The sequence below is a fragment of the Ctenopharyngodon idella genome, chromosome 15 (assembly GCF_019924925.1).
Source record: "Ctenopharyngodon idella isolate HZGC_01 chromosome 15, HZGC01, whole genome shotgun sequence".
Taxonomy (NCBI): Eukaryota; Metazoa; Chordata; class Actinopteri; order Cypriniformes; family Xenocyprididae; genus Ctenopharyngodon; species Ctenopharyngodon idella.
In genome coordinates, this window is record NC_067234.1 from 36,234,600 (window position 1) to 36,254,680 (window position 20,081).

A 20,081-nucleotide genomic window follows, 5' to 3' on the forward strand; every position below is an offset into this window, starting at 1 on the left:
AAATATTGAAATATATACAAAAATAAATTAGAAGATGAATCACAATAAAGCCTGTTACAATAAAGGATTAATATGTATATAATTTATACAGTGAAGAATATGCAGTGCTATTTTACATTTGTTTACTTTATTTCTGTACCTGAAAACCTAAAACCTTAAACCTACCTTAAAAGCACTGTTTATTTCATATGTATCTTTGTTCTGTTGTTTTTATGTAGGCCTGCTGAATGTTAAATGGATCCAATCGGTTCATTAGAAATTATTTGATGATGCAGCAATAAACCTGCTAGTATATTTTAATGCAGATGTTTTTGAACTTTGCTTATTTAAAACATGATCAAAATATCTATTTTGATGACAAAATTTCAAATAAGAGAGGAAGTGACAAATATTGGTATTGGTATCGGCCAATAATTGTTTGTTAATATCGGTATCGGCCCCAAAAAATCATATCGGTGCATCCCTAATTTTTTTTTAAAACCATATATTGTGAGCACTGTAGATTCCCCTTAAAACTCAAAGGAATTAAGTCTTCTGATTTAAATGAAATAAGTCATATCAAGTTTGCAAATGAATTCCATCTTGGTTTATTACATATGAAAATTAAATGGTGAAATATTACCTCTACATGAAGGTCAGTAAAGGGTTTCTCTAGCTTCCTGATGACAACAAACACTCTTACAACTGATTTTATAAAACTTGTATTAAATTAAACATTTTCTAAAACAAATCACAAAGTTATCTCTCGTTTAACAAAACTGATTTAAAATAACTCCAGTCTTCTTCATCTACACCCTCTACATGCTGCTCCATCAACTCCTGACAGTCCCCATAGGTTTCCTCTGGCCACTTCTTCATTTCATCTACCCACGTTAACAATGACGATGGATGGGACAATATGAGACCATCTGATCGTCGTATAAAGTTTTCTCCGTGCTCCCAATTTAAAACATTTACGGCATTAACGTTATTTGTCATTTTGCTAAAGTTATAGCTAGCTATCAACAATCTTCTAACCAACCATCCACTGGGTGTCTGACTCTAGGCGTCTGACGTCGACGGTTCCAGACTCTTTGACGATGATGCTGTGGAGATCACATAAGTAGCTTCAGCTTCGTGTTTTTATTTCTGGAAAATAGTTTAAATATAATGCGAATAACATTAGGTGAAAATAACTTACAACTCTCCAGCTGATCTGCCACATCCCGTAGCAAACTAGACAACGAATTACTACTTGCCGCCATTTTCTTTGAATTTTTTTTTTTTTTTTTTAATAGAACTTCAAACAAAACAAAGTCAATGTACAGTCAAAACTACAATACATATACACATAGAGAAAACAGACAGCCGGGGGGAGGCTGTAAAATTATATAAATATATTAAAGGATTCACAGATAGAAACAGTTTTAATTGCTTTCTTATTATGTGAATGAAGAATAGTCTTGATATATATTTGCATTTCTTTTTCAAGAACCAAAAACAAAGGATGAGTTTTACTGTACTTACATTTATGTATGTGAAATTTAGCATAAATTAAAATTAAATTTATAATATAGTATTCTTTTCTTTTATTTGGGGGGATATTAGTAAAACCAAATATAACATTTTCTAAACACAACGAAAAGGTGGAATCAATGTTATCAATAATAAATCTAGACAAATCTTTCCAAAATGTTCTTATATGAGCGCAATGCCAAAACAAATGAAACAAAGTTTCAGCCAGTGTATTGCAAAAAGAACAGTTTAAATCATTATCCTTTTTAAATTTCACAAGAAAGTTATTTACTGGGTAGTATCTTAAAAGTTATTTCCTTAATTTTATTTACCAATAAGTATTTGTTTGGTAAAGTCCAGATGGCTTTCCATAACAAACCTCCCACCAGTCTATTCCAATAAACAATACAGATGGACCTAGTGACAATATCTTTTTGAAGAAGAGAACGAATAGTTTTATTAACATTTAAGACTCCGGGGGCAAAACAAAGTTTCCCAATTGCAGTATCAAATAAATTAAATGAAGAAGAGGGAGCAACACTGGTTTGGGTATTAGCTCTGAATAATGCCAGGACCCCTGTGGGAATTGCATCCATGACAATAGAGAATTCCCTTGGAGTCACTGGAATTCTATGAAAATCTAGAAATTCAGAGTAAGTGAATAATAAGCCTTCTTGATTCAATAATTGATCCACTCGTATTATGCCTGCTAAGAACCATCTTTCAAAAAATAAGGATTTATTTTTAAATAATATATTGTAATTGTTCCAAATTAAGTATCTATGGGGTGAAAAGTTATGCTTATATAACAGGGACCAAGCGCAACATTTGTTTGTGAAAGCAAGATAAGATCAGAGGGACTTTATCAATTTTGTAGTTGCAAATCAAGAGAAATTCAAGACCACCTACTTTGGAGAAAAAAAAATGGGTACAAAACTTCAAAGAGAATTTGGATTTAGAATAAAATGTCTAATCCAATTAATTTTAAAATTATTATTTAGAGTACTTAAAAAATCAAGGAAGTTCAATCCACCTGATTCATAAGTATTCATTATTATAGATTTCCTAATATAATGTGTTTTGTTTCTCCAAAGAAAATTAAATAAAGCAGTATCGATAACTTTACACATCTCCTTAGAAACATGAAGGGAAGTAGCAGTCTTCTGGATAATGGGATCATTTATCTTACATCTAGATTTTTGATCTTTCGAGATAACAATCCCCAAATATGTCACTGATTCCTTCACTGGGACATTAGCAATATGTTGTAACTGACAATCTTTAATAGATAACAGTTCACATTTGTTAATGTTTAAACTAAGGCCAGAGGCTTTAGAAAATGTATCTACTACTTTAAGAGCAGCTGGGACCTGAAGTTGATCTTTTAGGAAGAGTGGAGTATCGTCTGCTAACTGGGATATGATAATATCCCTGCCAGCAATAGATATTCCTTTTAAGTGGCTTGATTTAATATAGATATTCATAAGTTGAGTACAGAACAAAAAGAGGTAAGGGGAGATGGGACAACCTTGTCTTATACCACGTTTTAAATAAAATCTGGAGGATGAAACACCTTCAAGTTTAACAGAACAGTTTGCATTACTATACATTGTTTGTATAGCCTTACAGAAAAAGTCTCCAAACACAAATTTTCGTAATGACCCAAAAATAAAAGCATGCTCCACCGTATCGAACGCTTTATAGAAGTCTAAAAAAAGAATAAATCCATCATCAGTACTTAAATGTGAGTAGTCCAACAAGTCTAAGACTAATCTTATATTATTTGAAATATGTCTTTTCTTTAGGAAGCCAGATTGTGCCTCATCTATAAGAGGATCCATGACTGACTTGATTCTATTGGCAAAGACTATGACAAAGATCTTATAATCATTGTTTAATAGAGAAATTGGTCTCCAGTTATCTAACAGCAATGGGTCTGTTTTGGTTTTGGAATCAAAGTTATAAATCCTTGAGTTAAAGTAGGTGGAAGACATTGATTTTCTGTACTCTCTATATAAACCTCTTTAAGAAAGGGGGCAATAAGATCAGAAAAGGTTTTATAAAAGTCGGCCGTGAGGCCATCGACCCCAGGAGATTTATTAACCTTAATATGTGCGACAGCATTTAAGACTTCCTCAACAGTAATCAAACTATCACAGAGCTCTTTTTGTACAGGGTCGATGGTCTTACAATTAATTCCAGAAATAGAGTTCAGAAACAGAGAAGCTGAATGTTCACAAAATTTGAATGAATATAATCTACTATAAAATTCTGTACAAAATTTTGATATTTTAACTTGGTCATCTGTGATATTCCCATCTATTTTAAGTCGTTCAATTGTATTATTTCTAGAATGAAATTTCTCTAAACCAAAAAAAATATTCAGAGTTTTGTTCCCCTTTTTCCAACCATTGCTTCCGTGACCTAATGAAGGCTCCTTCTGCCTTATTCTTATATAATTTGTCTAATCCCAGTTGTAAAGTGACTAACTCAGCTTGTTCTTCTTCATTTGGACATGATTTTGATGAGAGGGCAACTAATTTTGAAATAATATTGTCTTCCTGAATACGTCTATCTTTTGCCATTAAACTTCCCTGTTTTCGAAAGTACTTGCCTACCTCAAATTTCAGTAGTTTAATCTCTGAGTTGAGTTTGCATGTATGATGTCCACATTTTCTTGTTCAAGAAATTATAGTGGCTGTAGCATTTTTCATAAAGAAGTTGCCAAATATTAAAAATTAAGTGAACATTTGAATTAAATGTCGTTTGACCAATATTAAATAGAGATTTGATATGATCCAAGATGATGGCGCGCACAGACGCAGCGGCTTCGTGTTCCCCACATAAGTGCTGTTCGATGTTATTAACGTTTTTAATACTGACTATTATTGTATCATGTATAAATGCGAAAGTGTACTATAGTCGCCAGAAGCTGCTACAGATCGGTTCGAACTACATAGGCGATCATTTTAATGTGGAAACAATACCGCAGGAGATTCTTCAACCACCGGGACTATCGTTTCCAATTCACGGAGGGAGAAGACGGAGACGGCGCGAGGAGAGGAAGCAGAAGAGGGGTAAACGAGCGGGCCTACTAGTGAGACTAAGAACTGCTCCATCTTTCTTGCGAATACTAGATCACTTACCAACAAAATGGATGAGCTCCGACTGGACATTGTCACACATAACCCCACAAAGGACTGCTTCCTTCTGATTTTCTCCGAGTCGTGGCTGAACCCTAGCATACCGGATGCTGTAGTTGAGCTAGCTGGCCATACGCTACATCGTGCCGACAGAACGACCGAATCCAGTAAGAAAATAGGAGAAGGACTCTGTGTTTTTCTTAACGATTCCTGGTGTGCTAATTCTGCAATGATCGATAAGGTTTGCTCTCCGGACTTGGTATATTTAATGTTAAGATGTCGGCCTTTTTATTTGCCCAGGGAATATACAGTTGTGATTGTTATGGCCGTATATATACCACCTCAGGCCAATGTTAAGGTGGCACTGGAGCAATTGTATGACGTTATTAGTAAACAACAGAATATACATCCTGATGGAATTTTTATTATTGCTGGGGATTTTAATCAAGCCCATCTTAAGACTGCACTTCCCAGATTTTACCAACACGTAAAGTGTAAAACTAGAGGGGAAAATACCCCAGATCATGTTTATACAAACATAAAAGATGCTTATAAAGTTATAGCACGCCCCCACCTTGGACAGTCAGACCATCTTTCTTTGTTTCTCACTCCTGCTTACAAAGCCTTGGTTAACAGTGCTAAATCAACTTATAGGATTGTTAAAGTTTAGCCTGAAGTTGCCATTAACCAACTCTAGGACTGTTTTGAAAACACAGATTGGAACATATTCTCCCATCAATCAGACCTAGAGACATTTACTTCATCTGTGATGTCATATATCGGTTACTGTGTGGATAATGTCACTGTTAATAAAAAGATCAGAGTATCCAAATGAGAAACCATGGATGGATAATGAAGTCGAACAGCTGATCAGGGCAAGGGACACAGCCTTTAAATCAGGAGATATCTCTGCTTACAAAGTTGCCCGAGCTAGCCTTAAGAGTGGCATCAGGTCTGCAAAATTAAAGTATAAACAGTGGATTGAAGAGGATTTCAGCAATAACTCTAATCCATGGCGAATGTGGCAAGGCATTCGGGTAATCACCGATTATAATAATAAGAATAACATACAACATTTATCATCAAATAATAATGCTTATCTTGCAGAGGAACTTAACAGCTTCTTTGCTCGGTTTGAAAAGGACAATAATCAATTTCCAGTTCACTTCAAACTGACAGGAAATTCACACCCCCTTGTTCTCCATACACAGGAGGTACGTCAAGCGCTTAACAACATCAACACAAGGAAAGCAGCTGGTCCTGATGGTGTACATGGACGTGTGTTACAGGCCTGCGCCTACCAACTGGCAGAGGTGTTTACAAACATTTTCAACCTCTCCCTCTCCTTATGTAAAGTTCCTACGTGCCTAAAAACCACGACCACTGTGCCTGTTCCAAAAAAAAAACATGGTAACATGCCTCAACGATTATCGACCGATTGCTCTCACTCCTGTTATTGCAAAATGTTTTGAACGGCTAGTAATCACTCACATCAAAGACTCTGTACCAGCTGATCTAGATAAACATCAGTTTGCCTATCGGGCAAATAGATCGACTGAGGATGCCATCTGTACAGCCATGCATGCTGCCCTTTCACATCTGGAAAAGTCCAACACTTATGTCAGGATGCTCTTTGTTGATTACGGTTCGGCATTTAACACCATCGTACCAAGTCAACTGATCAACAAACTCCATGTATTAGGACTAACCCCTTCCATATGTAGCTGGTTACTGGATTTTCTTACCAACCGCCCTCAGTCAGTGCGGTTGGACAAGCATACATCCTCTACCTTAACTTTGAGCACTGGTGTGCCACAAGGATGTGTGCTGATCCCCCTTCTTTATGCAGTTTTCACCCGTGACTGTCAAGCTATCCACGAATCGAACATTCTAGTTAAATTTGCAGATGATACGACTGTCATTGGGCTTATATCAAACAATAATGAAGTTGCATATAGGGAGGAGGTTCAGAACCTGACAGCGTGGTGTGACATCAACAACCTGGTCTTAAACATCAAAAAGACCAAAGAAATTATTGTGGATTTTAGGACCACAGGACCACAGTCCTGTGAATATTAAAGATGACATTGTAGAGAGAACCACCAGCCACAAGTTTCTGGGAGTTACCATTACAGAGGATCTCTCCTGGGGTGACAATACCGCATGTTTGATAGGCAAAGCACAACAACGCCTTTACTTCTTGAGAAAGCTAAGGAGAGCTAACCTTCCTCAGAAGCTGTTAGTCAACTTCTACAGATGTACCACAGAGAGCATCTTGACTAACTGTATGACAGCCTGGTATGGCAGCTGTACTAAAGCTGCCAAAAAAGCCCTGCAGCAGATTGTGAAAACAGCACAGGATATTGTTGGCACTGATTTACCATCTCTTGAACATCTTTATAAAACTCACTGTTTAAAAAGGGCCAATAATATAGATAAGGATATCACTCATCCCTGTCACAATTTGTTTCAGCTCCTCCCATCTGGAAGACGCTTTCAATCAATCCGTGTACGCACGAACAGACTGAAAACAGTTTTGTCCCCTCAGCAATAACTTTGTTGAACTCTATCTCCCAGACCAAGTAAAATAAGTTACTGCTCAATAAGTTCAACAAGAACATTTATGCTGCTATATTTTAAATTACTGTCTTAGTTAATGGCTTATTTTTAATAACATTTATCTATTGTATGATATCAATTATTTAATTATTTATTAGTAACTATTTCATGTTTTTAACTATTGTAATTAGATGTTGTTAGTCATTTGTATTGTCTTCTTAATGCACTTTGGGGTTGGCACAAGATAAATTTCGTTGTGTTACACAATGACAATAAAGTACTTGACTTGATGTAAAGTGGGACAACAATAATCATCAGGCCGTTGGCGCCCTCAGCAGGCATTTGTTATAAAACATAATATAATTTTTTATACAATGTATATTATATTATATATTTTAAAAGTGTTGTTATATCAAACCATATGATTACTTGCTTTTGATCCAGATATTATTGCCCCATTGTTATTATATTTGTATTTTAAATCATGTTAAAGGCCATTGTTTGCTTAGGTCTATTTTTATTATCACAAAAAATATCTGATTACTTGATTAATTGTGAAAATAATCGACCGATTACTTGATCACCAAAATAATCGTTAGTGACAGCCCTAAATGTAATAACAGTTTAATTCCCCTATTCCATTTTGTTACTTTATGAATAAATGAAATTATAAAATTCAGTGACTCAGTTTCATGTGAGAGTCACATATGATCTTACCACAGTATCTCCAGTTTACAGTGAGGATTCTCCAGTACAGCAGAGACTATCTTCACTCCCGAGTCTCCTAGATTATTATATGACAGATCCAGATCTCTCAGGTGTGAGGGGTTTGATCTCAGAGCTGAAGCCAGAGCAGCACAACCTTCATCTGTGACACCACACTGCCTCAACCTGTAGAGAACAATGACACACTCTTCACTCTCTCAGATCAACAGAGACTTCATTATCAAAGAGAAACCAATAACATAAACTCAAATCACCATGTTAGATGATCTTGGTCTGTGTCACAGAGCACAAAACATTATCATAACACACCTGCAGTCAAATTCAAGCAGGAATAATACATATATTTACATGTATGATCATAATTTGTGCAATATCTCTTTTTTTAAACAATTAATTAAATATGTCAGTGAGTTTTACTGTTCATGATCATTAAGAGGAATGTTTTCAAAGACTAACTGACATGACATTTTAATTGTCATTTTATATTCAGGTAATTTTATATTCATTTATATTTAAGTATATTTCTGTCAGTTCTGGTGATTAGTATGGGTTGTAGATATAATGGTGCCAGATACTGAGGTAATGTGAATTAAAATTGCAATAAATCTCTACTGGCAAACTAGACTCGTCAGATCAGCTCACTGACATGTTACTGGAAAATTATTGTGCTTTGCATCAATTGAGTGCAGAATTCCTTATGATGGTTTGCAAATAGTTTGCAGGTAATGTGAAGGCATAATGATGTTTTTAGCATTTATGACATCCAGCAGTATAGTCACTTCATGTTATTTTCAATCCTGTGTTAAATGTCAACAAATTATGATGATTTACCAGCATTTCAAAAGGCTGTGTCATCTAATGCAGGATGTAAATTCTCTCCCTCAAACACACACAAACAGTCCCTCTTTGTCTTTTTGGGTGCTTCTATGGGGCACCTTCTTGGTCAGCATGTTTGCCTTGAGCAATCCCAGATGGAGAGTATAATCTCCTTATTGATCAGTGAGAAAGACCTCCAGATAGTTCATTTATCAAGTTCATTAGCCATCTTCACACACAGAGCCTTGTGTATTTATTTATTTTTTATTTCCAATAAATCTTGATTATTGCTATTCCATATAAGAAATCAAGCCCAGCTGAAACAACATGCTTATTACTGACTCACACACCTGTTGGTGTGTTTTAGTGCTGTTAGCTGAACATCTGATGGCTTACAAGCACTAAAGTACCAGACAGAATGATTAAAGAATTTAGTTTGTTAAAATTATGCCCATGAAATACTATTTTGTGGCTGTGGCATGTGAATGTTGTGAAATATAAGTATATTCACAAAATGGAGAGCACACTCCATTGAGAAAGCTATAGGGTTTAATTTGATTTAGTTAATTGAATGTGTTTGCTTGAGGAAGTTTCCTCTTATGATGATTGTCCTATAAAATTAAATTTGATTCTCATAATCAAAACAGCAGATACCACCCAGTGTAATGAACTTGTCTTGCTTGCTTAAGAATATTGTAAAGTAGCCACTATAGATTTGATCAGGGATCATTTTCAAACCTTTTTTTTTTTTGTCTTACCAAATTGAAATCTTTAGTCAAAGCAATTTTTGACAAATATTCTGATTGCAAACTTTGAAATAATAAACATCAAAATCAGAAACATGTCAATGATATACATATCTAAAAACAAAAAAGGCACAAAATCAAATTGAAGCACTAGTTAACTTAAAGCATTTAACACACTCAAAGGATATTTTACTCATCTTTTATTCACTGTAAAAAAAAAAAATAATAATAATAAAATAAAATAAAAAAAATCAACAATTTCCCCTAGCTATTTCTTGTTGACTCAACTTTAAATAACAATTATGCAAACTAAAAATAAGTTGTCTGTGATACAAAAAAAAATGTTTAGTTGAGTTAACATTCTAAGAGATTATATAAAAACTGATATAACAAATTAAAACTGTATATCACACAAAAATCTAGAAAAATTGTAACAGGAGAGGTTAATGTAATGAACATTAAAGAGTCATGAAACCCCCCTCTTTCAGCTCAAGTCTACCTCACAATCATCTTAAATGTGTGTGATCAGATAGAGATAAAAGAGCAGGAAATCTGGCCACGCCCCCATTATTTAAAAAATATAGATTTATTTTATCACATTTAAAGATATTTCACATATTGTAGCATTACATACTATTGTCCTGCAGCATTTAATAATCATGATAATAATTAATATGTTATATAATATAATAAAAGTATTAATAGTATTGTTATTATTAAAGTACCTGCCAAAAGTCTGGAAACAATTAATTATTTTGAAATAAAACTCTTTTTCTCACCAAGGCTGCATTTATCTGATCAAAAATACAGAAAAACAGTAATATTGTGAAATATTGTTACAAATTAAAAAAAAAAAAGTCTTCTATTTTAATATATTATAAAATGTAATTTATTCCTGTGATCAAAGCAGAATTTCAGCATCATTACTCCAGTTTTCAGTGTCACATGATCTTTCAGAAATCATTAAAATTCGATTTGAAGCTCAAGAAACATTTCCGATTATTATCAATGTTGAAAACAGTTATGCTGCTTGATATTTTTCTGGAAATGGTGATACGTTTTATTTTTCAGTATTCTTTCAAAAAGAGAAAGTTCAATGAACAGCATTTACAGTATGTGCATTTATCAAATATATTACATTTATTAAAGCATTTATTAAATAGAAATATTTTGTAACATTTTAAATGTCTTCACTCTTCTCACTTTTTATCACTTTAATGTATGATGAATTATAGTATAAATTTCTCTCTTTTTTAAATCTTTCCACAAATGTTTGAATGGTATCATTGTTTCCACAAAAATGTTTGGCAGCAAAAACGTCTCGGTTACGTATGTAACCCTCGTTCCCTGAAGGAGGGAACGGAGACGTACGTCAGTAGTGACCGACGAATTGGGATATCGCTAGAGAGCCCTATCAGCTTCGAGTGAACTACAACAGGCCAATGGAGTTGGCGTGCGATATTTGCATAATGCGCACCGCCCCCGCCAGGTGGTATAAATAGGGGAGCAGATGCAATCGCACTCTGTTTTTCGCTGAGGAGACAATCTAGTCCGCACTACAGCGAGGGTACAGCAACTGTGGCGACGGGACGTACGTCTCCGTTCCCTCCTTCAGGGAACGAGGGTTACATACGTAACCGAGACGTTCCCTTTCAGTCGGTCACATTCGACGTACGTCAGTAGTGACCGACGAATTGGGATCCCAAATAAAGCGCCACAGTATGAACCCCTTCCAGTGCCCAGCGCAAGCTCTAGCCACCCGGCGCACCAGTGGGACGGGGAAGGGGGCGAGCTTACGCCGAGAGAGTCTACTGCTGTTCCAACATACCCACTAAGTAAACTAGACTACACTGGGGAAGCGAACCCGTAGGGGACGCTGCGGAGACCACTACCCACCCGTAGGGGAGGAATTTACGTGGAGAGTACACATATGGACTGGCCGTGGGCAGTACGCATATGGAGTCCTTGGGATGGCTCCACCTGGGTAGGGGGAGACTCATCTGACAGGTGACAGCAGAGCTGGCTCTGCTAGGGAAAGACACGGGCTCGCCATAGGGAGTTGACCGTGGACAAATACACACATGGGACCACTCACGTGGAGGGGTCACGACATGTGGAACCCAGCCAAACGTCAACGTCGGTGACGGAGGTTTGGCCTGGCATCAGACACTCCGCAATGTCCGAGCCGAAGGGGGAGGCGGAGGAACTCGACAGGGTTCGCCAAGCGGGGAACTCGACTGGAGTGAAAAGGATGCACGTATCCGGCCCAGGGGGCGGGAGTGGCATTGCAAGCCGACACTAGAACGGGCTCTTCGCGTCTACCGGCTGGTGGAAGCGAGTACACGGGAAGATACCGGTTCTACACGAAGGCTATAGAATCTAGCGAACGTGTTAGGTGTCGCCCAGCCCGCAGCTCTACAGATATCTGTCAGCGAGGCGCCGTGCGCCAGCGCCCAGGAAGAGGCCACTCCTCTGGTGGAGTGGGCTCTCAACCTGAGCGGGCAAGGCACGCCCTGGGACTCATACGCCAGGGCGATGGCGTCCACTATCCAGTGGGCCATCCTCTGCTTGGAGACAGCCTTTCCCTTCTGCTGGCCTCCGTAACAGACAAAGAGCTGATCTGAGGTCCTGAAGCTTCGCGTTCTGTCCACGTACAGGCGCAGAGCGCGGACGGGACAGAGCAAAGCTAGGGCTGGGTCTGCCTCCTCCGAAGGCAGCGCTTGCAGGTTCACTACCTGATCTCGAAAGGGAGTGGTAGGAACCTTGGGCACATATCCAGGCCGGGGTCTCAGGATAACGTGAGAGTCACCGGGCCTGAATTCCAGGCACGATTCGTCAACCGAAAATGCGTGCAGGTCCCCTACCCTCTTGAGCGAGGCCAATGCAACCAGGAGGACGGTCTTTAGGGACAGTACTTTTAACTCGACTGATTGCAAAGGCTCGAAGGGACGACCCCGGAGAGATGTAAGAACCAGGGTCAAATCCCAAGAGGGTACAGAGGGGGGCCGGGGAGGATTCAGTCTCCTCGCCCCCCTCAAGAACCTGACGATCAGATCGTGCTTTCCTAGCGATTTACCATCAACTGCATAGTGATGTGCGGCGACAGCGGCAACATACACCTTGAGGGTGGAGGGAGACAGCCTTCGCTCCAGGCCCTCTTGCAGAAAGGAAAGCACGGTTCTGACCAAACATGATCGGGGGTCCTCTCGCTCTGGTTGAAAGGAACACCATTCGACGAATAGGTTCCACTTCAGCGCATAGAGTTTCCTCGTAGAAGGAGCTCTAGCGGAAGTGATGGTGTCTGCGACCGCTTGCGGGAGATCACTCAGAACCTCCGCGTCCCGTCCAGGGACCACACATGGAGTTTCCACAGGTCGGGACACGGGTGCCAGAGGGTGCCCCGTCTCTGAGTCAGGAGGTCCTTCTTCAGAGGAATGGGCCAGGGAGGTGCTGTCGCGAGGAGCGTGAGGTCCGAGAACCAGGTCCGAGTGGGCCAGTATGGAGCCACTAACAAGACCTGCTCCTCGTCCTCCCTGACTTTGCACAGGAGCTGTGCGAGAAGGCTCACTGGGGGAAACGCATATTTGCGTAGGCCCCGGGGCCAGCTGATTGCCAGGGCATCCATGCCGAGTGTGCCGCCGGTCAGGGAATAGAACAACTGGCAGTGGGCAGTCTCCGGGGAGGTGAACAGATCTATCTGTGCCTCGCCGAAGCGCTGCCAGATCAGCTGGACCACCTGGGGATGGAGCCGCCATTCACCCGGAAGCGGAGGCTGCCGTGAGAGCTCGATTGCTGCACGGTTGAGCACGCCTGGGACGTGAATGGCACGAAGCAACCTCAGATGCTTCTGACTCCATAGCAAGAGATGGCGGGCGAGTTGCGACATACGGCGGGAGCGTAGACCACCCTGATGGTTGATGTACGCAACGGCCGCAGTGCTGTCCGAGCGGACCAGTACGTGCTTGTCTGTCAACAGCTCCTGGAAGCGGCCCAGTGCAAGACGTACTGCTAGCAACTCGAGGCAATTGATATGCCAATGCAGCTGGGGCCCCGTCCACAGACCCGAGGCTGCATGCCCGTTGTACGTGGCTCCCCACCCCGTGGAGGAGGCATCTGTGTGGACCACAGCATGCCTGGACACTTGTTCGAGGGGGACTCCCACCCGCAGGAACGAAGGGTCCAACCACTTGGTGAGGGTGCGACGGCAGTTCGGTGTCACGGGGACACGGAACGTACCGCGCTGCCACGCCCATCTCGGGACCCGGCCGCGGAGCCAGTGTTGAAGCGGCCTCATATGAAGCAATCCGAGCGGCGTGACTGCGGCTGCGGATGCCATATGCCCCAGGAGCCTCTGAAAGAGTTTCAGTGGGGCCGCTGTCCTGCGCTTGAGCGTACTCAGGCAGGTCAACACTGACTGGACGCGCTCCTCGGTGAGGCACGCAGTCCGGGCGACCGAATCCAGTTCCATACCGAGATAAGAGATCCTCTGCCCGGGGGAGAGTTTGCTCTTGTCCCAGTTGACCCGAAGACCCAACCGACTGAGGTGAGCTAACACCATGTCCCTGTGTTCGCACAACTGCTCCCGCGAGCTGGCCAGGATGAGCCAGTCGTCGAGGTAGTTGAGGATGTGAACGCCCTGTTCCTTGAGCGGAACAATGGCCGCCTCCGCAACCTTCGTGAAGACGCGGGGCGACAGGGCCAGCCCGAAGGGTAGGACTTTGTACTGATATGCCCGACCCTCGAACGCAAACCGTAGGAAGGGTCTGTGACGAGGCAGAATCGAGACATGAAAGTACGCGTCCTTCAGGTCGATCGCTGCAAACCAATCCTGGGGACGGACGCATTCGAAAATGCGCTTCTGCGTAAGCATCTTGAACGGCAGCCTGTGAAGGGACCGGTTCAGGACATGCAGATCCAGGATTGGCCGTAGCCCACCGCCCTTCTTTGGTACAATGAAGTAGGGGCTGTAGAACCCTGACTTCATATCGGCTGGAGGGACCGGCTCGATTGCATCCTTCGCCAGGAGGACAGCAATCTCCGCCCGGAGAACAGGTGCATTGTCTAGGGACACCTGAGTGTAATGGACACCCCTGAAGACCGGGGGACGCCGGGCGAACTGAATCGCATAGCCGAGTCTGATAATGCGAATGAGCCAGCGGGACGGGCTGGGGAGCGCTATCCAGGCTTCCAGACACCGAGCCAGCGGGACCAAAGGCACCACTGACGCACCGGGGGTGGGGCAGCGAAGCAGAGTGCTGGAACCCGACTCGGACGGCGCAGCGGCCCGAAGTGGGGTCAGACTCTGCGAGGTGACAGTGTGAATGGGAGACGGCTGGGGGGCGGCCTCGACCATCACACTGGGACCTGCTGGCGAAGTGAGAGTGGGCTGCGAGTGGCAAGGCGGAGCCATCTGTGACCTGGAGGATTGGGAAACTGCTCTTTTTGTGATGAAGTGGGTACCGCTGGACTCCGGAGAGCCAGCGGCGAGACAGACAATTTCACAAATTCCCCCTGGCCCTCCTCCAGGGGTGGGAGAGACGATGGAGTCCTCTCCCGAAGAGCAGGAACCTTCCCCTCCAGGTCGCCCGTCTCAGGGTCGTGTCTTCCTCGTCCTCTTGCCACCTGGCTTGGCCTGAGCGGGCTGGGCGCCGCGTCCGCGACCGGCACCCTGCTGTTTGGCTGGTGTAGGCTGCTGCTTTGCCAACTTAGCAGGGGCGGAGGACGACGCAGGCGGGCGCCCTCGGCGACGAGCGGGCTGAGGCTGTGCTGCCGGCGGCGGGGTGGAGGCAGCAGCGGACCGCCGGGGCAGGACGTGTTTGATAGCCTCAGCCTGCTTCTGGGCGGCAGAGAACTGCTGGGCGAAGTTCTCTACCGCGTCGCCGAAAAGGCCAACCTGTGATATGGGGGAGTCCAGGAACCGATATTTGTCGGTATTCCTCATATCAGCAAGGGTCAGCCAGAGGTGGCGTTGCTGGACCACAAGCGTGGCCATCGCCTGACCAACAGAACGTGCCGTCACCTTAGTCGCCCGGAGGGCGAGGTCCGTGGCGGCACGCAGCTCCCCAAGCAGCTGCTGGTCAAGACCTCCCTGGGGCATTTCCATCAACGCTTTTGCCTGATGAACTTGCAAAAGGGCCATGGCATGCAAGGCGGAGGCAGCCTGTCCGCAGGCTCTGTAAGCTTTCTCTGTCAAGCCTGACGAGAATTTACAGGCCCGGGATGGGAGACGCGGCTCACCGCGCCAGCCAGAGGCCGTTGGACACAGTTGCATCGCAACAGACCTCTCGACTGGGGGAATCCGCGTATATCCCCTAGCCTCCCCGCCATCCAGGTTGATGAAGGCGGACGAGGGACCAGGTCTCGCACGAATGCTATAGGGCGTCCGCCAGGACCTGGTCACCTCATCATGCACCTCCGAGAAGAATGGCATCGGGGCGGGGTGCTGGGGACCAGCGTGGGCCGCCCCGAGGTACCAATCATCGAGCCAAGAAGGTTCGGGACACGGTGGAGGGTTCCAGACAAGCCCGACCTTCTCGGCAGCCCGGGAAAGCATAGCCGTCAACTCAGGATCAGGCTCGGACAACGCTACGGTCCCGGAGGGAGGTAACGCAGCCGAGTCCTCATCTCCCGAGGACTCTTGCTCACCTTCCGATGCCGCGATCGACATGCAGTCATCCGCTGGTGCTCCGAAAGAAACGGCTGGTCGCTCCGTAGAGGGACCAGCACGCTCAGTCGGCAACACCACCGGTTGCAGTGAGGTAGAGGGGACAGGGGCCCGCGAAGCGGCGCTCGGCGGGGAAGCCCTGACCGTGATCCTCAGATCACCCTGCCTATACGCCGGCGCACCGTCACCCCGGCCGAAGCCAGAGAAAACGGCAGCATGGGGCATAGGGGAGGGAACCCCCGCTCCCTGAGAACCAAGGAACGAGAGTCTCGATCTCAACACTGCAATAGTCATGTTCCCACAGTGAGAACATGAACTATCCACAAAAGCTGCTTCAGCGTGCTGAACGCCCAGGCACGTGATGCAGCGATTGTGGCCGTCAGCGGGGACCAATGAACGACCGCATCCAGTAACGCACAGACGAAATGACATCTTGAAAAAGACGCAGGGTTCGTCTGTGAAGCTCTTTTAGGAGGGGAAAAATTCAGCTCTCTTGTGCTGAAGCACACAGGGAGTGTCACGATGTGTTTGGGTACACCACTCCCCGAACACAACGGAGGAACCGGCCCAAATCGCAACAGACACAATGCTGGGAATTGGAAATCGTGTGCTGTAAAAACAGCAGTTGAGAGCTTTAAGCTCAGGCTCCTCGGGAAGCTCGCGACCTCGCTGAAGTGCTGTCACACCAACACAAGAAGAAGAAATTTTCCTTTCTTTTTAGCTTGAAGAATTCACTGAAGTCTGAAGCTGGAAACACACTAGATGGCTCCGAAGTGAAAGACAGAGTGCGATTGCATCTGCTCCCCTATTTATACCACCTGGCGGGGGCGGTGCACATTATGCAAATAATGCACGCCAACTCCATTGGCCTGTTGTAGTTCACTCGAAGCTGATAGGGCTCTCTAGCGATATCCCAATTCGTCGGTCACTACTGACGTACGTCGAACGTGACCGACTGAAAGGGAACTGCTTTTTAACATTGATAATAATAAATAGTGAATGTTTCTTGAGCAGCAAATCAGCATTTCTGAAGGATCATGTGACACTGAAACTTCTCTTTGTAAACAACAACAGAATTATAAACAATTCTAATGACGAATGTTGCGTTCCCAAATGCAAATTAAAGCGTCACAAACGCAGTAGCATTTACAGTGAATCGACACTGAAAACACAGTACTGTTACAGCAAACATACAGCGCGTCAGACTATAGCCTATATTTATGTAATTACATCACAACCGTTGAGAATTTTATGACAGTACTATGTAATTCTCACCAACATTCATAAAAAAGTTTCTGGTGAGTAACAAGTTTCAGCGCTGATTCTACTCGCATTTGGTGCTTTGAACCATTTGAACTTTTTTAGGACTGTTGTCGCGTCTAAAAACGCATGGAAAACGCGTCCGCGCCGCTTTCTCCTTTCCAAAGCGCTCCAGTGGCGTCTGCTGTTACTAAGCAACCATGAGCTGCGCTCTCCATGACGACGCGGTAGTTTCAGCAAAGGATATACGGATTTCCAGCACTGAAAATCACTTGCAGTAGCTCTGCTACTAGATTTATTTAAAATGTGTATCCGTGTACAGCTCTGATCAGATATTCCTCCATCTTGGCTGATCTTTGTCCTGCAGATGGCGCCACGCAGCGCTCTGTGGACCATTCCGTCCCTGACGTATTAGAAAACACAACCTTTTCACAGTTTATTTAGTTAATTGTTTAAGGCATTTCGTGATTTGAATCATCTGGCAGTAACCAGCATAACCCTGAACTGTGATGAGATTGAGAGTGTTTAAAGAGTGTTAAATGTTGATCGTGAGTAAAAGTGTGTTTTTCAGTGTGACTATCAGTACTGCAGTTTCACCTTCATGAGGAGCAGCTCATGTGTTCAATCATTTACAGATCAATCACATCAACTCACAGTAGCAGGAGAAAAAGAGCAAACGCTTCAAAAAGAAACATTCATTCTCTTACATCATATGAACAGACATGATATAAAATTGATGAATGGTAATTTGATCATGTTGTTTCAGTAGATTTGCTTGTAATTAATGTAATAATAGTTTGGGGTTTTTATGTTACTTTATGAATGATTGAAATTGCATAAAAGATGAATTTGATCAATATAAATGTGAATTAAATGAGATTCCTCTTCAGTTATCAGAAATTAATATTCTTCGTTTTGCTTATCTTATTGCACCTCTTTTTCCATGATCATGTTTATTGTTAGTGTTTATTTGTTTCTGTACTATTTTTTGTTCCATTAGTTTAGTTTTGTTGTGTGTAAATCAGTCTCCAACAAAGGTGTCGTGTGATGCAGTGGTGAGGCCAGAAATGTTAAAGTGAGGGACTATTCTGTCCTCTGCAGGCGTGTGTGTTGGGCAGCATATACAGACAGATAAACATTTTAACGTGATGAAGAGGCTTCACTGCTTTGTGTGCTTGACGCTATGAATCAGTAACAAATAAAGTTTTTCGAACGGTAGTTTAATTAAACCTATGGCAAACAGCGCCATCTAGCGGGGAGGAAGGATTACGTCAGATATAACATGATACTGACCTTGGTGAAATATGGCGGACCTCAATGCCTACTTTAAAATTACATCATTTTACAATACATGGGATAAAAATAATGACAATTAAGATTAGTTAAATGTGACTAATTTTTATCCAACAGTTTCATGAAACAAAATCCATTCATTAATAAAATAACTAATGAAAAAAATAAGAATAAACAAAGATAAATATTATCATAGGCGGAGAGTCAAAGCGTTTTACAGCGTTGAGCAGTGTAGCCAATCACAGGCATGTCTGTTGATTTATTAAACACAATGGCCAATCAGAGGTGTTTGAGTTAGAATCCACTTACCGCTCAAAGTCAGAGTTTTTGTCCAGTGTTGAGTTCTGCACGCTCGTAAATCCTCTCATTATAACAGTGTATATGGCGGGCCGGAAGGTCCAAAATAAGACTAGTGATTTGTCGCGGGAAGTCACTGCACTATTGCCAGTGGCTACTGCGTTTCCCACTGATAGGCCAGCGGTGGATCTGTATCCGCACTCTCCTCACGCAGCAGGCGACTCACTTTCCTCACATGGCGGACGACTGACTCTCCTCAGCTGGCATCTCACTCTATGATAAAATCTGTGCCCTTTTCAAATACTGATGACACAATAACTAACATCGTATCTAGTGAAGTTGATATTTTTTGTTCCAATATTCCTGTCAGTTTTCTGTTACTTAAATCAGCATATTTGTATATGGCCCCTTAAATTGATTATCATGGCTTTTTATAACATTTATAAAGGCAATATTTTCCTAACCTTATTAAATGCAGGCTCTCATCTTTCACGTCATATTCTTTATCAATACATAAAATCGGATAATAAGTCACTATAAGGCTTTACAAATCAAATGAAATCGGTATCAAACAAAATCTTTTTTTCCATTGCAGAGGGAACAGATTCTGCATCAGAAGTGGCATTCAGATGTATTTACACAGACCTTATATATATATATATATATATATATATATATATATATATATATATATTACACACACACACACACACACACACACATTCTTCTTTAATGGATACAAAGCAATCTCAAAGTGTTTAGGCATGAATTAGATGAGGATCAGATTACATTTTATGACAAGTTCATTCCAAGGGGTTAACATAGGCATACTTTTTCCTGCCACTGTATAAATGAAATAATGTATATTTAGAATACTTATAAATATGAAATTAAACTGCCAGTAGGTGGCGGCAAGTGATTGTCTTTATGGGTGAGTCATTGAGTCATTCATTCAGCTGAATCGTTCAAACGGCTGATTCATTTAAGAATCAAACTGAATGCCTGCGTCTCAATGTACATATACTGTCCATCCTAAATAGTATGTAACATTAGTCATTTTCAATACTATTTAGGGCAGATAGG

At 42.4% G+C, this 20,081-nt stretch overlaps 2 protein-coding genes across 4 annotated transcripts in view; one reads left to right on the top strand and one right to left on the bottom strand.

Annotated features, from left to right (window-relative positions):
• Positions 1-6,676, top strand: part of LOC127495187 (uncharacterized) — a 287,303-nt gene extending 280,627 nt beyond the window's left edge. Inside the window, exon 3 of the mRNA XM_051861858.1 lies at positions 5,951-6,676. Coding sequence (XP_051717818.1) covers positions 5,951-6,109 — 159 coding nt within the window. The 3' untranslated portion in view covers positions 6,110-6,676. The remainder of the gene's footprint in view (positions 1-5,950) is intronic.
• LOC127495147 (NACHT, LRR and PYD domains-containing protein 12-like) overlaps positions 1-20,081 on the bottom strand; it is a 267,772-nt gene that overhangs the window by 234,538 nt on the left and 13,153 nt on the right. For 2 of the 3 annotated variants that reach the window (XM_051861644.1, XM_051861643.1), the window contains exon 9: positions 7,914-8,087. The exons of the other annotated variant lie outside the window; for it this stretch is intronic. In XM_051861644.1, the coding sequence (XP_051717604.1) occupies positions 7,914-8,087 (174 nt within the window). The remainder of the gene's footprint in view (positions 1-7,913; positions 8,088-20,081) is intronic. 3 annotated transcript variants of the gene reach the window in all.